The sequence below is a fragment of the Plecotus auritus genome, assembly GCF_963455305.1.
Source record: "Plecotus auritus genome assembly, chromosome: X".
NCBI lineage: Eukaryota > Metazoa > Chordata > Mammalia > Chiroptera > Vespertilionidae > Plecotus > Plecotus auritus.
The window spans coordinates 51,965,305-51,986,579 of NC_137784.1; the positions used below are offsets into that span (position 1 = coordinate 51,965,305).

The 21,275-nt window shown below is 39.9% G+C and overlaps 1 protein-coding gene across 5 annotated transcripts in view; it reads right to left on the reverse strand.

Moving 5' to 3' along the window:
- The window catches only part of OPHN1 (oligophrenin 1), a 691,171-nt gene that overhangs the window by 438,087 nt on the left and 231,809 nt on the right, over positions 1-21,275 (reverse strand). For all 5 annotated transcript variants that reach the window (XM_080653524.1, XM_080653523.1, XM_080653526.1 and 2 more), the window contains exon 5: positions 14,543-14,614. In XM_080653524.1, the coding sequence (XP_080509650.1) occupies positions 14,543-14,614 (72 nt within the window). The remainder of the gene's footprint in view (positions 1-14,542; positions 14,615-21,275) is intronic.

Consider the following 21,275-nt stretch of genomic DNA (forward strand, 5'->3'; position numbering starts at 1 on the left):
ACTGACACCACAGAAATACTAAGGATTTTAAGAAAATACTATGAACAACTATATGCCAACAAGCTGGACAATGTGGATGAAATGGACAAATTCCTAGAAAAATACAATCTCCTAAAACTGAATCAGGAAGAATAAAATAACCCGAATAGACAAATAACAACTGATGAAATAGAAGCAGTAATCAAAAAACTCCCACCAAACAAAAGTCCAGGGCCAGACGGCTTCACAGGGGAGTTTTACCAAACTTTCAAAGAAGAACTAATACCTATACTCCTCAAACTTCTTCAGAAAATCCAAGAGGAAGGAACACTTCCAAACTTTCTTATGAGGCTAGCATTACCTAATTCCAAAACCAGACAAAGAAAGAGTATTATAGGCCAATATTCCTGATGAACATAGATGCCAAAATCCTCAACAAAATATTAGCAAATCATATCCAGAAATATATTAAAAAGATCAATCACCATGATCAAGTGGGACTTATTCCAGGGATGCAAGGATTTTTCTGCATCTATTGATATGATCATGTGACCGTTGCCTTTCAATTTATGTGATGTATCACGTTTATTGATTTGTGAATATTGTAGTAAGAGACATATGAAAACATGGTCAAAGTCACTAATCATCCGAGAGATGCAAATCAAAACAACAATGAGGTACCACCTCACATCTGTCAGAATGGCTATCATCAACAAATCAACAAATGACATGTGCTGGCAAGGATGTGGAGAAAAAGGAACCCTTGTGCACTGCTGGTGGGAATGCAGACTAGTGCAACCACTATGGAAAACACTATGGAGTTTCCTCAAAAAACTAAAAATGGAACTCCCATTTGACCCAGTATCCCCACATCTAGGAATATATCCCAAGAAAACAGAAACACCAATGAGAAAGGATATATTTGCCCCTATGTTCATAGCAGCACAACTTACAATAGCTAAGATTTGGAAACAGCCTAAGTGCCCATCAGCAGATGAGTGGATTAGAAAACTGTGGTACATCTACACAATGGAATACTACACTGCTGTAAAAAAGAAGGAACCCTTACGATTTGCAACAGCATGGATGGACCTGGAAAGCATTATGCTAAGTGAAATAAGCCAATTGGAGAAAAATAAATATCACATGATCTCACTCATTTGTGGAATATAATCAACAACATAAACTGATGAACAAAAATAGAGCCAGAGAAAAAAACATGTTTTAGAATATAATAGAAGTAATCCTTTTATTTGCAGACTTTTAATATTTCGTACAACTTTTGTGATATTATACTATGTTTGTACAGTTTTGGTAATATTATATTTAAAATTTTTTCTTCTAATATGAATGTTTATTGCATGTAACATTATATTTAAAATGGCTTTTCTTGAAATAATGTTTATTGAATGTAACATTATTATATTTAAAATCATTTTTCTTGAAATATTAATGTTTATTGCATGTAACATTATTATATTTAAAATCATTTTTCTTGAAATATTTATGTTTATTGCATGTAAATGGCTAATTATTTTGTATCTACAATCTGGTAATAGATTTATTTTATATATTGTAAAAAATAAAATAAAAAAAGAAAAAAGTCAATAAATAAATTAAAAAAATGCAAGCTTAAAAAAATAAGTATGGAATTTCATCAATAAATTAAATATGGAAATGACATTTGACCCAGTAATCCCACTTCTAAGAATATATCCTAAGGAACCCAAGATAATATTCAAAAAGAATGTATGCACCCCCATGTTCATACCAGCACAATTCACAATAGCTAAGATCTGGAACAACCCAAGTGCCCTTCAGGAGATGAGTGGATTAAAAAGATGTAGTATGCCAAGCTGGCATTGCTCAGTGATTGAGCATCAACCTATGAACCAGGAGGTCAGGGCACATGCCTGGGTTGCAGGTTCGATCCCCAGTGTGGGTCATAAAGGAGGCAGCTGATCAATGATTCTCTCTCATCATTAATGTTTCTATCTCTCTCACCCTCTCTAAAATCAATAAAAATATATATTTTTTAAAAAGCTGTGGTACATTTATACCATGGAATACTACACTGCTATAAAAAAGAAAGAATTCTTACCCTTTGAGAAAGCATGGGGGGACTTGGAGAGTATCATGCTAAGTGAAATAAGCCAGTCGGAGAAAGATAAATATCACATGATCTCACTCATATGTGAAACCAAATTAACAAAATAAATTGATGAATGGAGTGGATACAAAGACATGGAAGCATGGCACAGAGTGGGGAATATTGGAGGGAAGGTGGGGGAGGGTGGGTGGGTGGGTGAGAAGAGATCAACAAAAGAACTTGTATGTATATACTAGGGCAGTGGTCGGCAAACTGCGGCTCACAAGCCGCGGTTTGCCACTCTGTTGACTAATGAGTTTGCCAACCACTAACTGAGACTCTCAATTCCAATAATTACAGGCTGTTGTTGTTCCTTGTGATTAAGCCCCTATCCCAGTGGTCGGCAAACTCATTAGTCAACAGAGCGGCAAACCGTGGCTCGCGAGCCACAGTTTGCCAACCACTATACAAGGTGCCTGGTGCACAAAGATTCGTTCATGGGGGGTGGGTCCCTCAGCCCGACCTGCACCCTCTCCAATCTGGGAGCCCTCAGGGGAGCCCTCTCCAATCTGGGAGTTTCTGTTTGTCTTTGCAATCATATGAGCGAATTGTCTGAGACCCCAACCCAGGTTGGTTTGTTGCTCAAAGAATAATAGAGGCATTTTTTTTTTCTTTGCTTCATTGATGGAGATTTCCTGGAAGTTTTAGAATATCTTCCCTTTAATTTTTCCTAGACACTCTGATTTTACTTATGTCTCTCACCTTTGCTTTCCCTCCATCCCCCACCACAACAGTTACTTGCTCCAGGCTCACTTTGCTCTAGTGTCTAGGAGATCCATCTGCCACCAGAACTATGATTTCCAGCATTCCTGGTGCTCCCTGTGCTCTTGGGATTTCCCTTCCTGCTCTGTCTCCGTCCCATGGCCTCCCGCTTCTCCAAGTCCTCCAAGCCACCAGCTCTCCCTCTCTGCTCTCCGTCTTGCGGCTTAGGGAGCCAAGTTCCCCAAGCCACTCCACTCTCCACTGGCTCTCCTGCTATGCTATCCGCCCAGTGCCTGTGTATGCAAATTAACCTTCCATCTTTGTTGGGTTAATTTGCATACTCACTCCTGATTGGCTGGTGGTCGTTGCGGAGGCACGGTCAATTTACATGTTTCTCTTTTATTATATAGTATGCATAACCCATAGAGACAGACAATAGGGGTGTGAAAGGCTAGGGTGGCGGATGGGGGGTGTGAGTGAACTGCAGTGGTTTAATGGGGGGGGGAAGGGGGACATACCATGGTTATAATACTTTCAACAATAAAGATTTTAAGATAAGAGAGTTTTCTCTGTATTTTTGTGTAATTATGGAAATCATAAACCACCAAGAAAAAGAAACCATGATTTATTCTCACAATGGAATAATACGTAGCAAAAAAATTAAAGAACTTGAGGGTTCCAGTCAATATGGTGGCATAAATAAAAGCTGGACTTGCCATATCCCACAACCACATCAAAAGTATTACTAAAATACAAACAACCATCATTGGGAACCACCTGAAGTCTAGCTGAATGGACATTCTACAACGAGGGAATTAAAGAAGAAAGCACACTGCGACTGGTAGGAGGGTCAGATAAATGAGGCAGTATCACAGAAACAACTGATCCCACACCCACATGTGGCAGTTTAAAATAGGGAGGGATATCTTGGCTGTGGAGATTTCCCTGAGTGAAGGGTCCCAGCCCCATACCTGGCCCCCAGCCTAGGGTTCCAGTGCCAGGAAAAGAAGTCCCCACAACTTCTGTCTGTAATAACCATCAGGAATTCTGGCTGAGTCACACAACATGGAGACTGCTGGCCCCAAGAAGTCCCTCTTAAAGGGCAAGTGCATGAACTCACTCCATCTGAGCACCAGTACCAGGGCATCAACTTGAAAGGAACCTAGGACATTCAGGGAGGAATTAAGTTGCCTAGAATCAGGGTGAGAGCTGTAGGGGAGCTTTCTTCCACAAAGAAGTGGTGGCAAAAGCCATTGTTCCTTTGCTGAGTTCTACCCGCCATGGAGCCAGCAGGCAGAGCACCATATCTGAATCTTCATCAACCTGGCTCACAATTTTTGTCCTGCCATAGTGATTCCCTGAAACCTCTTCCCTCCCTACTGGCAGGCTCATGCAAGCCATTCCCAGTGGCTTTTCCATACAACTGGCCTCTCTTGCCTCATACTTTGGGCTTTCCTAAAATCTCTCAAATACAAGCTGGCCTCAGTGGGCCCCATACATCTCAATAAGTGGCCCCAGGCCTGGCACTAGTGGCAGCCCACCTTGGATCATAGCATGGCCTCTCCTGGGAACTTCCAAGCCCAACACAAATAGCAGCCATCTACAGATTGCTTTGTAGCTCCTGCTGGGTGGCCCAAGGCAGGGCACAGGCAGTGGTTGACTGGAAGGCTCCAGAGCCAGTGCATCCTATGGTTAGCTTTGCCCACACCAGATTACAACACTACCACCTACACAAGTGACATACTCAAAGTGCGGACCTGGTGAGCACCAAAGCCCCACTGAATCAAGTCCTGCTCCAAAGGGTCCACTCCTGCACAACAGCTCTTCTACTGTAGTCACAGCGGATCCTTGCAACTGCTTGGCCTGGGGGTCGATCCCTCCCAGTGATGCCAACAATAGGACAGTGCACACATCTCACACTGGGGTGTACCTTGAGTGCCCAACTTGGGTGACTGAGGAGGTTGATCCACTGGGCCCGGTAGGACACCTACTACATAAGGCCACTCTACCAAATCCGTGAGACATAGAAGATCTACCTAATAGATAGAAATAAACACAGGGAAGCAGCTAAAATGTGGAGACAAAGAAACATGTCACAAATGAATGAACAGGAAAATATCCAGAAATGAATGGAAGCAATAAAACTACAAGATAGAGTTCAAAACAATGGTTATAAGGATGCTGAAGGAACCTAATGAGAACATCAAGGAACTTGGTGAGAATTTCAAGGAACTTAGTGAGAATATCAAGAACATAAAAAAGGACCAATCAGAAATGATTGTGCACTTAAAAGCAGCAAGAGAAAAGAAGTTATTCATCTACAAAGGAGTGCCTTATGACTGTCAGCTTATTTCTCAACAGAAACTTTGCATGCCAGAAGGGAGGGGCAAGAAATATTCAAAGTGATGAAATGCAAGGACTTACAACCAAGATCACTCTACCCAGCAAAGCTCTCATTTAGAATTAAAGGTCAGATAAAGAGCTTCACAAACAAGAAGAAGTTAAAGGAGTTCATGACCATTAAACCAGTATTACATAAAATGTTAAATGGTCTTCTATAAGAAGAAGAAAAAAGAAGAAGGTCAAGAATAAGAACAATAAAATGGCAATAAATACATATCAATCAACAATTGAATCTAAAAGCCAAAAATACTCATAGATACAGAGAACATTTTGATGGTTGCCAGGTGCGAGAGGAGTTGGGGGTATGGGTGAAAAAGGTAAAGAGATTTAGAAGTACAAATTAGTCATAGCCCGTGGACCCAGACAATAGACAGGTGAAGGCCTGAGATGGGGCAAAGAGGGGAAAATGGCAGACATGGGTAATACTCGCAACAATAAGATACATTTAAAAAATATTTATATCCCCCCTCTAAAAAATAAAGTGCTTAGCATATATCTATCAGTTTTAAAAAATTGAAAGAACTTTCTCTGGCCAGTGTGGCTCAGTTAGTTGGAGCATCGTCCCATACACTGAAAGGTTGCGGGTTTGATTCCATTCAGTGCACATACCTAGGTTATGGGTTCGATCACTAGTTGAGGTACATATGGGATGCAAAAGATCAATTTTTCTCTCTCACATCAATGTTTATCTCTCTTTCTCTCCGTCCCCCTCTCTCTAAAGTCAATAAAAACATATCCTCGAGTGAGGATTACAAAAAAAGAAAGTAAGAACTCCAGTTAAATATATGAACACAGATGAATCTCACATACAAGGGTGGGCAAAAGTAGGTTTACAGTTATGAGTAAATGAAACAGTGTACTCTTGTATTATTTATTATTTATTTATTTGTATTACCATTGTAGACCTACTTTTGCCAATCGCTGTATATAATTTTGAGTGAAAAAAACAAGGTACAAAAAGAATACATACAGAATCATTCTTTTTTTATAGATATGAAAAGCAATAATAGCAAAAATAAATAATGCTTACTTTGTATCAGACACTGTTTTAAGCATTTTATATATAACACTTTTCAATGCTCATGACAACTCTATAAGGGAGGGACTGTTATTAATCTCAAATAGATAAGGAAGCTAAAACTGAGAAGCTAAGTGACTAGCCCAGCCGTGGACAAACTACGGCCCGCGGGCCGGATTCGGCCTGTTCTGCTGTTCTATCCGGCCCGCGGAGCCGAAAGAGCGGAGGGTTCTCTTGCTCTCCCCTCTGCTCCTTCACCAGCAGCAGTGTTAACATGGCAACATCGGGAAACACAGCCGCAGCTCCTTCTTCTGAGTGGGCGGATTTATATTTATATCCGCCCATTCAGTAGAAGGAACAACCTCTCAAATCTTCCAGAGGCTCCTTGTAATGCCCGCGGACACGTCCCCCGACATCGCCCTGGGAATGCGTAGACACGTTATCGTGGTGATGTAGGGAGACACGCCCCTGGAGAGCACAGTATCAGAGCATTAGCTAAAAAGGAGACCAACAACACTGTTCCCACTGAAGTTGATGTTTTAAAGACCAAAAACCTTTCAACCCAGTCTACATTGCCATCTACATCTACGTCCCGGGCATAATTTGGAAGTTGCACTAAAGAAAATGTTTAATTTACTGTTTACACATTTTGTTCTTTTCTATTTGTTTTAGTTTTAAATTATTTTATTATATTTAAGTTTAATTTGAAAGGCTTTTGTACCTTTCCTTGGTTAGGCAATTTTATTTTGCCTTTGCCATCTTCAATATAAGGTATGTTACTGTGCTATGATTCCTCCATTTTTTGAAGTTTCAAATTATAATAATTAGTGTTTACATTCTTCTTGCTAAAATGTTTGAAATGAATAAAACTATTGAAATAAAATAAAAAAAGACCGTACCCTTTTATGTAATGATGTTTACTTTGAATTTATATTAGTTCACACAAACACTCCATCCATGCTTTTGTTCTGGCCCTCCAGTCCAGTTTAAGAACCCATTGTGGCCCTCGAGTCAAAAAGTTTGCCCACCCCTGGACTAGCCTAATCTTTACAGCTGAGTAAATTGAAGAGCTAGGATGCAGACCCAGGTAGTCTGGCTCCAGAGTCCACATTTTAATGACTGTACTACATAAATCAACACTAAAAATTGCTTAGGGTAATTCACCTATGTGGGCAAAAGGAGCAGAAGTCATAATAGGGTAGGAAGGTCCATATTTAAAGTTATCAGGAGGATAAACCCATAGCACTTCCCTAAACCACTGCTCCCTTATATGTACATACACACCAGACTTCCAGTGGAAGACATGCTATGAAGAAATATTATGTTAATGTTCTTTTCTGAATTTTTAAAATATATATAAAATTTATTCTGAAATATATTCTGCACAAATCACAATGAATCTTCACAACTGAACCCATCTGTGTAATCAGCACTCAGATCAAACAAAACAACATTAACAACATCAGTCAGGGCCCCCTTAAACCAGTTTTGTCACTGATAACCCCACTTTGGGTTAACCACTATCCTAGCTTCTAATACCATCACTTAGTTTTACCTGTTTTTAGACTTTATAGAAACGGGCTCATATAGTGGTTACCTACTTTTATAACTTTTTTTTCCCTTCGACCTTATACAGGGATAAACAAAAGTAGATTTATAGTTATGAGTACATGAAAGGGTTTATTCTGTGCTATTTTCATGGCTGTAAAGTAATATGAATTTATCACAATGTATTTACCCACTCAATTGTTGACAGGCATTATCAATTTTTTTTCAGTCTTTCCATTGCATCCCCACAAAGCCAGTTTCAGAGTGCAGTGTAGTGGAAAGCATACAGTTTCTGGAGTAACAAAAAGCTGGTTAAGGCTTGCTTCTGTTAATAACTTGATATTATATATCATTTATGTGTTATTGGACAGATTATTTGGCCATTATAAGTCTTGATGTAGGATATGAATAATAATGCATAGCTGTGATAACATCTAGCAAGTAGCTAGTAGATAGTAATTATTATTATAAGGCCTATAAAAATATTTGATGTTGGCTTGAAAATCACTTATGGATTACTTTCACATAGCTTAGCTCTTGTAGCATTCCCCTCTGCCAGGGCATGCACTGGCCTTTGAAATGCAGGGTGGACATGTACCCTACCAGGTTTCTGCCTTGTTCCATCTTCTGTATTTTTTCAACCCCATCTATCTCCAAATCAGGTCCTTTCCCTAAACTTCTTTCAATAATCTCTGTTCATGGAGAAAAAACAGCAACAAGTCTGACAATCCCATGTTTTATAGCCAATTCCTTCTTGCCTAACATTAGGTGACAACATAGCTTCCACAACAGCTCCATCTCTCCAAAAAAGTGGGCTAAATATATCCTCTGATGTGTCACACAGTTTGGCTCTGGTTCCACCAGAGACCACACAAAGGCTTGATTCAGTGGCTGTTCCTCTCTGGCAAGGGCATTCTTGTAAAAGAACTAAAAACATCATACTGTGGGCAAATCTGACAAGACCCCAAAAATATGAATCAAAGGGTACAAATGCTTTCCCTGTCATGTGTCTAAGGGGGGTGACTGAGTCTTTATTTTGCAGTCTCCAATGGATAGCCCAGCATTCTGCACTGCAGGATGAAAGACCCATTATGAACAGAGATAGACTGAGCCTTATTTATCCTCCCTTGACCTTGGAGAGAGGGGAGCAAGTTGCATGGTGCTGAGAAGGTAAATAATGGTGGTAAGGGTTCTGCTAATCAAGTGATAGCTAAAATATACACATACTGGTATGGAGGACTCACAAATTTTGTGTGTGCCGGGACTTTTGAGAGATGAGAGGGATAGAAAGAGTTAACCAAACAGGGGTTTAGCATTTGGACAAAGAACTCTAAAGCTAGTAGACAAGAAACTGGGAGAAAAGGGCAAAGAAGTGGATCATACTTGATCTATCCTAGTCACCAGAAATAAATACTTAGATTAACTCAATATAAGAAATGTCAAAGTGCATGGACTCAGAGCCAAGAAACTTGAGTTCAAATCCTGGATTTGTCACTTGCTTTTGTCACTGTAAAATAAGCCTAATAATAATCACCAACAAGATTTAATTAAGGTTCCAGACTAGAAAAATAATGTTATCAACCCTAACAGTGAAAAGTGAAGATGTGGCTGACAAGAGTTGAGGGTTAAGAGGTAGTAAAGGAAGTCAGAGGTGCTAATATCTTCATCTTACCAAGCTACAGTTAAAAAAAAGGAAATAAAGGTTAATGGAGTAAGAAATAAGGGTCTAAATATATTAAAGTACAGGTAAGCAAAAGAAGCACTAGAATGATGTTATAATTATCAAAAATTGCAAGAAGAGGAAAAGAAGAAGGTATGAGCAATGCTCTCCTGTATTCATAGCATGAAGAAATGAATTATAAACTTGATAAAGAAATAGCAATTTAAGCATATTTTTTTCAAAAATACAAAAATAACCATCAAAATAATAAATGTTTCTATCAGACAGATGGTGTTGAAAAAATACAGAAGATGGAATAAAGCAGAAACCTGATAGGGTACATGAAGTTGCCCACAGTATGATGTTTTTAAAATGGTTAAAAATGAATGCCTATGAGGAGTAGAGAAATATGGGAGACTGTTGAGATATTTACAGATCCTATTGTACTACTTTATATTTTTTTTAAATATATTTTTATTGATTTCAAGGAGTAAGGGAGAGGGAAAGAAATAGAAACTTCAATGATGAGAGAGAATCATTGATCGGCTGCCTCCTGTTTCAAAAAATAGAATCCTGTTTTAAAGGAAATAATGCCACAAAAGTCTACCAGATAAAACAGATCCAAGGGAAATTGCTTTGGCTAAAGTAGGGAGTTAGGAGCACCACCTAAACAGTTTCTGGATTGGGAGGTGGGGGGACCTCTGATGGAGATGATACCTGTGAAATCATCTAGCCGGTGATTTCATGCTTGGGAAGGCAATCAGAAGCCATTGCACAACAGAAGCTATTTCCCAAGGCATCACAATGGTTAACCTGATGGGAACTGGTTATCTTTGTGAAATGACTCATTAGAAAATAGCCTTCTGACAATTTGTTATTGAATGGCCTTATCTACTGGGATGCAGTCACCCAAGTGGAACCGACAACAGAGTTCACTGGCCTGCAAATGGACTCTGCAAAGTAACTTTCATTAGCCCATTACATCTCTGACCAACAGCTCAGAATCTATCCATAGGAGAAAAATATTATTTGAGTATCACAATTCACTCCCTTCCATACTTGTCCCATTACCTTTCCACAGATTTCACACAAAACAATTATTTCATGCGGTAATAGCATCAGTGTCATTTGAAAAGGTTAATCGTGTTTGATAACCAAGATGTTTATTCACAATGTGTCCCCTTTAATTCTCAGAACTTTGTTATTTTGTGAACTTTTTAAAAATATCTATGACAAAAAGACATCGCCAACATCCTACAGTGCCACAGACACAAATCTGGAGGCCTTGTGACATGAAACCTCTCCATAAATCAGTAGTCCCTTGGGAAACATTCATTGCCTCTATGCTTTATTTTTGCCTGACTCATTAACCTCTATTTTTTTGATTTGTAAATCAGAGTAAGGCCATCATAAATTGGAAAATTTCATTGGAAGCATTCTATTCTCCCCATTTTGCTGCCAAAGATAACGATGATGGTGATGATGGTGATGATGATGACACAATGACAGAAAACAGGTACTGTTTTCAGGTACTGTTCCAAGAACTTTATATTAGAATTTAAAAATTACTCATAGTCACATTAAAAAAGGAAAAAAGATTTCCATTTTATATCCCACATATGAGTGAAATCATATGGTTCTTAACTTTTTCTGTCTGACATATTTTGCTTAGTTTCACCTGACAGATTTAATTTTAAAAATCCCCCCAAAGGTAAAAAGTCAGGTGAAATAAGCTTCAATAATATATTTTATTTAACCCAATATATCCAAAGTTATATCATTTAAACATGTAATCAATATAAGATATTAATGAAACATTTCCATTTTTTCATATTATCTTTGGAATAGTTACATATACAGCACACTAAATTCTGATATGCCAATTTCAATTACTTAACAGATGCACATTTAGCTAGTTGCCCTGATAATTACAAACAGAATAGGTGATTAGGAGTTATTTGTCCATGGTTCATGTTGCACACATGAGAGAACTGAAGCCCAGAGAGAAATGGTATTTCTCATAAAGGGAAATGAGCCCTAGTCTTACAACCAGAGAACTGAATTCAAATCCAACCTCTGCCACTTCCTGGTTGAGTGCCTCAGACATTACATCTCACTGAATCTTGGTGTCTTCATCTGTAAACATGGGATAATAACCTCTACTGTACAAGGCTGCTCTGGGGTTTAAATGAGAATATATATCTATATTTGTAAGCCTACAAAGCACATACCACCACCAATAAAGTCAGAGGAGCCATCTCCCAGCAATGCTGGGTGTATCAGTCTGGGCCCAATTCAAGAGATAGAAATCAGTATAAAGAATTCATAAACTACAAATTTACTAAACTAAAAAAAAAAAAAAAAAAAAAAAGGAAATACAAGATATAAGGAAACTAACTCTGTACAGTACCACAGGCTGAGGAAAGGTACCCCAGGGAGAATGAATTTGGAAGGGGTTTAGATCTCACTGAAAAGGGTAAATAATTTAAGCCACTGAATAGCAGAGAAGTTAGTTAGCTTGGCCTGATGGTCTGCAGTAACTAAGTAAGAAGGAGGCAACTCTCCAGAGTGCAGATGGGGAAAAGACAACCAGCAGCCAGTGGAAAAGGTATACAGAGAGGATGGGAAAATCTCTAGATTGAAGTGAGCTTTGCAGGGCCAGCCTACTTCAGTGGGAACATCTTAAAGGTACAACCAGGCTGTATGAGGGCTGGCAAAGGAAGCATGGAGTAGCAGCTCTTTCATAAGCCTTTATTCAGCAGATGTGCTACACAGGGGACCTACAGAGGAAAGATGGGGGAAAGCATGGGTGGGGAGCCATTCAGGGAGAGACCTGCGAAAAGATTATCACCAGGCCAGGCGGAGGCTTTGAAGTTACTGAGGGACCATGTATTCCGGGTGTGTGGCGCGGCCAGAGTACCACCAATATCTCACTCCCACTCTACTGGCCCACCTGTGCAACAGCCAGAAACTTTAGGAGTACCCTTCCTCCAACAATGTCCTCCTAGCACCCTCTGCAGAGAAAGCTTAACATCTTGTGCACTGTAAAGGAGAGATGTTCAAAGGAATTCTGTCCACTTTCACAGAACAGGTATTGCGGAGTGTTCAAACTGAGAGAAAATAAAATAATAAAACAGAGGGGTAGACTTGAAGCTACACTTTCTTGTCCTAATTTCAGGGCTCTGTCTGCTACCTTACATTTTACTACTAGGAGAATTTTAGATAGTTTCTTGAAAATGACTCTCACACCAAATGTTGATCACTTTCCTTGAATGTGTACAGCTTGGGCCCACTGATAAAGTAAGGGGAAAAAAACTGATAGGAATTTAACCTTTCTGAATCTCAGTTTCTTCATTGGGATAATGGATATTATACATCCTACAGGTTTGCTGTAATAATTAAGGAAGGGAGTGTATGTAAGATCCTCAGCCCAGGCCTGTGACATAGGAAGTATATAATAGAAATTCATTTCCTTCCCCTCAGATGACATGAGGTCAACCACTGCAGCAAATTCTTCCTTTCCTTTTTCCTATTCCCATCCAGGAATGAATGTAAACCATGTGTAAAGGTTTTTATGTCATCTATCCTTCATCCTTTTTATTCAGTATTGTGTAACAATTATCAAGTCAATTAACAAGTAGTTAATTATTTTCATACCACACATGTGATTATAAAGATTCTTCTCTCCTATTATACACTTGTCCAATTAAGTATTTAAGTTAATAAGACTCCAGATTAACTGAGTGGAATCCAGAATTGCTGTGCTGTCCAGAGAACTGACTTTGCTTGAATGCCAATCACTCAAATAATGTCCATGTCAACTTGAATGATGATATCAGGCAGTGGGAGCACTTCTACTAGTCTGCTATTTCTTCTCATAACTTGCTACTTTCATATCCAAACTGTTTGTCATGATATCCCAGATAATAACCACTGAATGCTGTGTTCTTACTACTAAAACGGCCAGATGCCTTGGTCAAGTTGCTACATTTAGTTCTGGTAGACACTCTTGGTTACATGGTGCATACATATTGTAGCTCACAAAACAGGCCTACACCTAGCTGATAAGAATAAATTTCATGATTATTCATACCCCTATATGAGAAACTGGGAAATCAGTATTCTATAAGTAGTCAAGCTGAGATTAACTGGCATGAAACTGTCCAACTGAAATTTCTATATTGAAAGAAATGTTCTATATTTGTGCTGTCCAATATAGTGGTTACTAACGACATGTGCCGATTGAGTGCTTGAAATATGACTGGTATTACTGAGCAACTGATTTGTTAATTTATTTTATTTGCACAGCTATCAGCTACTATATTGGACAGCACAAATCTGGATATTATGGCTTAATGGAATGGGAGATTTGAAGCTAAAAAGATCCTTAGATCTAAATCCTGGCTATTGTCACTTACTAACTATATAACTTTAGTCATGTTCTTTCCTTTGTCCAAATCTTAGACCTCATTTGTAAATGTGTCCTAAAATTTAGCCCTTCAGATGTGTCTGCTGATAATACCAGAATCTCACAGGTCTGTTGTAATTAGAGAATTAATATAAAGCATCTAGCCCAGAGCTCAGTACATAATAAGTAGTCTTCACTTTTAAAAAATATATGTTTTATTAATTTCAGAGAGGAAGGGAGAGCGAGAGATAGAAACATCAAAATCAGAGAAAATCATCCATCAGCTGCCTCCTGCACGCCCCTACTGGGGATCAAGCCCACAACCCGGGCATGTGCCCTGACGGGGCATCATGACCCCCTTGGTTCATAGGTCGATGCTCAACCACTGAGCCACAGCAGCCAGGATAACTAGTCTTTAAATAATAGCTATTATTATCAAACTCCTCATTTGCCAGATGGAGAAGCTGAAACTCCCAAAGGAGAAGTGTCTTGTCCAGAGATACATAACTAGTTGAAGGCATAGCCAGAAGCCAATTAATTTTCTCATCTGTTTTGATTATGAGTTTTCTTATATAGATAAACCCTTCTCACCCCAGAAAACTGAAAAGTGGTTGCCTAACAACTATTCAAGTTCTGTAAAAAAAAATACATGTTATGCATATAAAGCAAATGTACCTTGGTGAAGCCTATTTGCTCCTTCCGAAAACTTTCCAGGGGTTTGATCAGCAAGTCACTAGCATTGTGTACCTAGAGAAAAGAACACACAAAACAATATTTTGTTTAGCAAAATCAGATTCCAGATTCCTTATTACTAGGGCATTTCTTTATAATCCACCATCCTGCAAAACGTTAACTAGTGTGCTGAGTCTTTGGGTTTTGTGGCTGTCATTTTCCTATATTGATCTCTTAAAATCAAATGCTTTGAGAGGAAATGAGAGAAGGAATATTGGAGGCATTTTTCTGTAATTTTACCAGTAGTCTGATCAGATATTTTAATTGAAAAATATCCAAATAAATCAACTAACAACAAGTGCTAGTGAGGATGTAGAGAAAAAGAAACCCTCATGCACTGCTGGTGGGAATGCAGACTAGTGCAACCACTATGGAAAACAGTATGGAGTTTCCTAAAAAACTAAAAATGGAACTGCCATTTGACCCAGTAATCCCACTTCTAAGAATATATCCCAAGAAACCAGAAACACCAATCAGAAAGAATATATGCACCCCTGTATTCATAGCAGTACAATTTACAATAGCTAAGATTCGGAATAAGTGCCCATCAGCCGATGAGTAGATTAAAAAACAGTGGTACATCTACATAGTGGAATATTATGCTGCTCTAAAAAAGAAGGAACTCTTACCATCTGCAACAGCATGGATGGACCTGGAGAATATTATTCTAAGCAAAATAAGCCAGTCAGAGAAAGATAAATATCACATGATCTCACTTATTTGTGGAATATAATGAACATAAACTGATGAACAAAAATAGATCCAGAACTGAAACCAGTTTGGCTCAGTGGATAGAGCGTCAGCCTGCGGACTGAAAGGTCCCAGGTTCGATTCCGGTCAAGGGCATGTACCTTGGTTGTGGGCACATCCCCAGTAGGAGGTGTGCAGGAGACAGCTGATCGATGTTTCTCTCTCATCGATGTTTCTAACTCTCTATCCCTCTCCCTTCTTCTCTGTAAAAAATCAATAATATATATATATATATATATATATATATATATATATATATATATATATAGAGAGAGAGAGAGAGAGAGAGAGAGAGAGAGAGAGAGAGAGATCCAGAGACATAGAAGCATCTAACAGACTGTCCAACCTCAGAGGGAAGGTAGGGGGAAGGGTAAGAGAGCAACCAAAGGACTAGTATGCATGCATATAAGCATAACATATGGACACAGATAGTAGGGGGTGAGAGCATGTGCTGGGAGGTGGCAATGGCTGGCAAGAGGTCAATGGGGAAAAAGGCAGACATATGTAATATTTTAAACAATAAGGAATTTTTTTAAAAAAGAAAAATATCCAGAGTCATGTCCAGAAACACACACAGGAGGCCTGAAGTATGTGCAGTAAGTAGAAAAGAAAGAGAATGAAAAATACATGAAAAGGCCAATTGTACCAAGCACAAACCACTTCATGGGAGGCAAATGAGTTAGCAATAATAGCATCAGGATAAATTGTTCTAGTCTTCTAGTATGTCATAAAACCAGAACATTTCCTTCAGAATTTTGAGTATTATTAAAAGCAACACACAACACTAGACCAGGCCTCCCAATTACCTTACTATAGATGCTCAGAAGCTAAAAGGAACAGCCTGTCCAGGTACTAAAATATTGGCATTGATATGTTCTAGAGATATAAAAACATCATCTCCAAACCAGGTCCCTTATTCAATAGGCAGATAGAGATATATAAAACTTTGTCTTCATGTAAACCTCTTGGTATATGGCATCTGCCCAAGGCAGCAAGTGGGGTTTGTTTCTTCAGTGGTGTGAATTATTTGCATTTATTGGAGGACTTTAGCAAATGCATTTGAAGGGCTGGATTTTAGGACGTGTTGCATTAATTTTGATCTACTAAAAAACGTGGAAATGAGGGACTGGCTTTCTTGTCAGATAAGACATAAAGTATCAGTAAGACAAAATAACAAAAATAGAAGACAGAGTCAAAAGCCAATTTTGACCAGTCCTGTATTCTCCAAAATAAGAAGCAATTTTTAAACTACCACCAAAAACCATGGCAAATTGGGGTTTTGTATATATATATATCCAGGTCCTACTCTTGCAGAAAACTGGAGAAAAACCAAGCAATGCTTAGAGAAATGGAGTCACATTTTATTATTACACGTGGTCCCAGAGAAAAAATGCCTTTCAAATTCTGAGCAAAGAAACATGGAGGAAGCTTCCCTATTTATACTTTTTCTAGCTCTTTGTCTCCCAAATAAGGGTTTTTCCGGTCTCCTTTGCAAGTTCTTAAAGAGCCCTATGTGCTGGGGCTTTGAGACCTCAATCAAAGGCCTGGCCTAGTGCCAGCGCTGATAATTTCGTCTGGGGAAGGTTTATGGCCTCTCTGGAATGGGAGTAGTCTTATTTTCCTTGTTATTTAAGCAAGCAAGCATTTACAGAAGCCAAAATAGCAGGGTTAAAATTTCAAACAGCAGTTTTTATTTAAGATGGATGCTTCATTCCCCACTGGTTTTATGTACATGACTCAAATCCTTGACTTTTTTGGGTCATTATTGGGGTCGGAGTTATATTGACCCCCGAGGACTATGAGCTTGATAGAATTAATTTTCTGCCGAATAAAGTTAGTGGGCCTGTTTATAAGATAAGGGCCTGGAATGAGGGCCAGGAGTAATCTCTAGAGGGCACGAAGAGTACTGGACTCTCTATTTTGCCTGGGCTGTCTTAAGCCGGGTGTGATGAAACCACATCAAGATCCCGTTGACCATGACTGCCGTGGGGGTGGTCCTTTCCAGTTAGGAGTCAAACCTTGGGTGGCAAATTTCTTTACCCAAACAGAGTCAGCAGGGTGGAAGGGATGAACCAGATCAGAAGTTTGTACAGGCAGAGTGTCTCGGATGTGCTTCTGGACTGCTTTCTGGGTGGACTGTAAAGCCTGTAAGAACTTGAATAAAGATTGGTTATGGATTTCAGCTTTTCTAAATTGGGTTTCTGTGTAAGCTGGTGAGGAGGGTAGGTCAGGGTTTGGAAGAGTCACTAGAATCTCTAGAGGCCCCACTGGTTTTAGGTCAGCCTCCCGGGCTGCTTCGTCTGCTTCCTTGACAAGTATAGCAGTGGCTGCTCCTGCTCGGAGGCAGGCGGGCTACCTAGATGCAATGGGGTAAAGTTTTTTTTTGGATAAGTAGGCTACTGGCCATTTTAGGGGCCGAGACTTTGGGTGAGAACCCCTTGGCTATACCCCTTGTCTTACATACGTAAAGGTGGAAAGACTTAGTTACATTTGGTAGCCTCAAGATCCTGGTTCTGAATTCTTTCAGAGAAAATGGACATTGGTGGTGTTCCTCTGGCTACTTCCATGCTGAAGAGGGGCAGAGTTTTCTATTAGAGCCAAGAGATCCTTACTGTCTGTCAGAGGGACGATGAGGCCTGGGCACAGAAGGAGGTGGGCTTGTGACCTGGTGGAGACAAACTGTAACAAATGGTCTGGTGGAAGGGAAAAAAAAAAACATTTCAGTTTTAATAACTTCTATTGAAATAGAATTTTTCTCCTTAAAATTATCCCTCTGTTTATTAAAAGAGCCAAATCAAGACTAGTTTATCTATTGCATTCAATTTGGCCTGATTGTTTGCATAAACACAGTAAGAATGGTAACTGACCACTGTTGCCGGAATTTCATGATTGACTCTTAATGTGCTCCATAGGGCCAGGAAGCCAAGCCATCCAGCTGCCATCAGGCATCCTGCAGTATCTGCTGAGTTAGGTGAATCCCTCACCTGCAGGGACTCCACTCGGGCCCGCGCCCTAGGCTTCAAGGCCCATCTCAGTAGCCCTTCTACTCATTGCGGCCTAGAGTGCATGGGGTTTCCGCAGGGACAGAGGCACCCTTATTGCTCCCCTTCTACTCTGACCAACCGCCAGTGATGGTAGGACATGGGCCTGATGCTCCAGTGCCAGCTATTTTCAGGGCACCCAAGCAGGACACCAGGCTTTTTCCATGGCACTCTTATTGGCTTCAAGTCTTCAGAGTCCAGACAGGGCTCTTTAAAATATGATACCCCAATCAAAGTTCTCTGTTAATAAAACCACTATTGGAAACCGGTCTTATTGAATTTATGCAAAGAAATGTATTTCCATGATTTATTTATTAAGTATTTCCAAATTTCAGAGAAATTATATAAGGAGATAAATATACTGACCTGCTGTAAGATTTTCTGATTTTCCTTGCCAGTCCTTTCTATGGACTCTTTAGAGTAATATTTTCTAAATGTATTATAACAAAACAGTAACTGTCTTTAAATGGCAAGAAGAAATTTAAAATGTGTCTATACCCAAATAGATAGTCACAGCTGTTCCTGTAGTAGGGTTCCCCCTACTTCACTTGTTCTTAAACTATATATGGTCTCTGTGAGGGGGTGACAGGCCCTCTCAGAATGGACTAAGGGAGCTTTATCCCTTCACAGGGTCTCACATGTCACAGGACTAAATGGGGTCTGTAATTCCTGTAACAGAGGGCTAGTGCTCACTACTTTCCTCTGTTCCAAATAGGTCTCCCCCAGTTTCCTAAAGCTGAGATTTGTGCCACCCCTGACATGTGTATGGTCACATAGGCCTGCAAGGCTATATAGAGGCTGCCAACTGTCCCTTAATAGAGACCAAAACCTGATAGGTATTTTTCCTTACCCATTTGGGCACCTCTCCTTTTGGCAACTACATTTAAATCTGCAAGAGAATTAAAGGTTAATATAACATATTTACATAATGAAGTAAAACACTGCCCCTGTGGCCTCATCTGGCAGCCAAATCTTCTGCTACCAAATATGATACATGGTAGGGCTATACAAACATCTCAGGGAGGTGACCAAAGTCCATTACACAGTTTTCTGCAGGCCACTTTCAGGGCTGTGTATGGTAGCCAGTTTTTCTTTCTAGCCACAAACACGGTCTGTCCAATTTCCCTAAAATGTATTCTGGCACAATAGAAAGTTGTTTGCTGCACACAGGCAGCTTCACCCCTATACAACTGGGCTAGGACCTCTGCCAGCAAACTGCAGTCTATAAGTTCAATATGCAGCCTCTGGTCCTCCTAACCCAGTGGGGTCTCGGCCAGTCCCTCAGTCAGACTCCTCCTCTCTGGGAGGGTCTGAAAGTCCTGAGCTGCTCTTGTAGTCCTGAACCCTTGCAGCACGTTTGCAAATGGGAAACTTTACCAGCTTCATCCCCAGCCACTTTCACAAATCCCAGGGTCTGTTGCTTGTCTCCCTTTCCTATTGTGAAGCAGAGGAAGACAATTCCTACAGTGGGGAGAAATAGAAACAGTGGGAGTTTCGGAGAAAACTACACACTACCGCTGTAGCAGTCCTCCCTCCCGGAGGCTGGGGTCTGACCTGTGGAGAAAATGACTCTTAGTTAGACTGGAAAAGAAGTCAGAGGATGTGCAGAGAAATTTCTTGTGGACTGAAAGTCTGGAGGGCCTCCTGAAAGAAAAGATCTTTAATCTAGTCACAGATGCTGTCAGGATGAGGAGTGAGGGAGGAAGGGAAAGACCAGGTTATGTCCTCTAGGAGGATCCTAATAAATAACTGAAAATGGCAAGCCAAACAAGACATACAAGATATATATTATCAGGGTAGACAAGGTTTATGAATAGATGATTATGATAATACTAGTTGGATTTCTTTTTAACATTTCTCTTTTCCTTTATAAATTTCACATTTTCAAATTAGCCTTTAAACCTTTTTTTGTCCTTTAAAAATGGATAGCCATGCCTCAGACCTTCTATTCTTAGAAACCTCAATCCTTCAATGATTACCAAAAAGTAAACAGCCAGCATTTCTTAGATTAACATTTATGAATATATTTTTAATGTAGTTTTACTTTCAAGAAAATATACCTTTAACAAAGTATAAGAGACCTTCCTCCTGTAATAAAACTAAGAGCAGGTAAATTAAAACATGTCTAGTAAAAATTGCTACATTCTTCCTTATGCAATTTCAAGTATATTGTATCGATCTAATTTAGTATTGGAAGGGTTAAAGAGGACAAAACAGGGGCAGAGAAAGATTTATTATGCTTTGTAGAAAGCTGTGGCCTTGAAAAAACCAGCCAGCAGAAATCAACAAAAACTTTCTCCCTGCTTTCCCCGCCGATTCCCCCACTTTCTGCATTAGCCATTTACTCTGTAGCAGGAGAAACAAGGCAAGTGGTCTGAGATCCTGTATATTCAGACTTTTTACACTCAAGAACACATTCTTACTACCTTTGATCTCTCCAACTATCTCCCTCTCCCCTAGCCTAGGGCTCCTCTATCTCAGCAGGCTGGGAGCGAATCCCACTGCCTCTACCCTATCTCACACCTGCCCTGGAGCAGCCCTCGGCTCTCCTCCTCCCCTACTCCAGCACCAGCCTCAAAGTGCCCCCCTTCAGGAGATCGCTGGTGCCAAATCTGGCTTCATGCCTAGGGCCACGCAGATACCCTCCACTGGCGGCCCCCCCTCTAGTAAGAGCGGGTGCTGTCGCTGACAGAGACCCACTGTAAATCCATCAGGAAGGGCAGGCAGGTGGCAGGTCTCGCGACCACTTGATTCTCTGCTTGATAGAAGGGCTGAAAAAGCAGCCCACAAAGCAGTTTACCCAGGAAAGCCATAAAAATTTAGCAGTCCTTCTCTCTCACCCTACACAGGCCATGAGGAAATGTACTAATCTTAATCCTATAAGC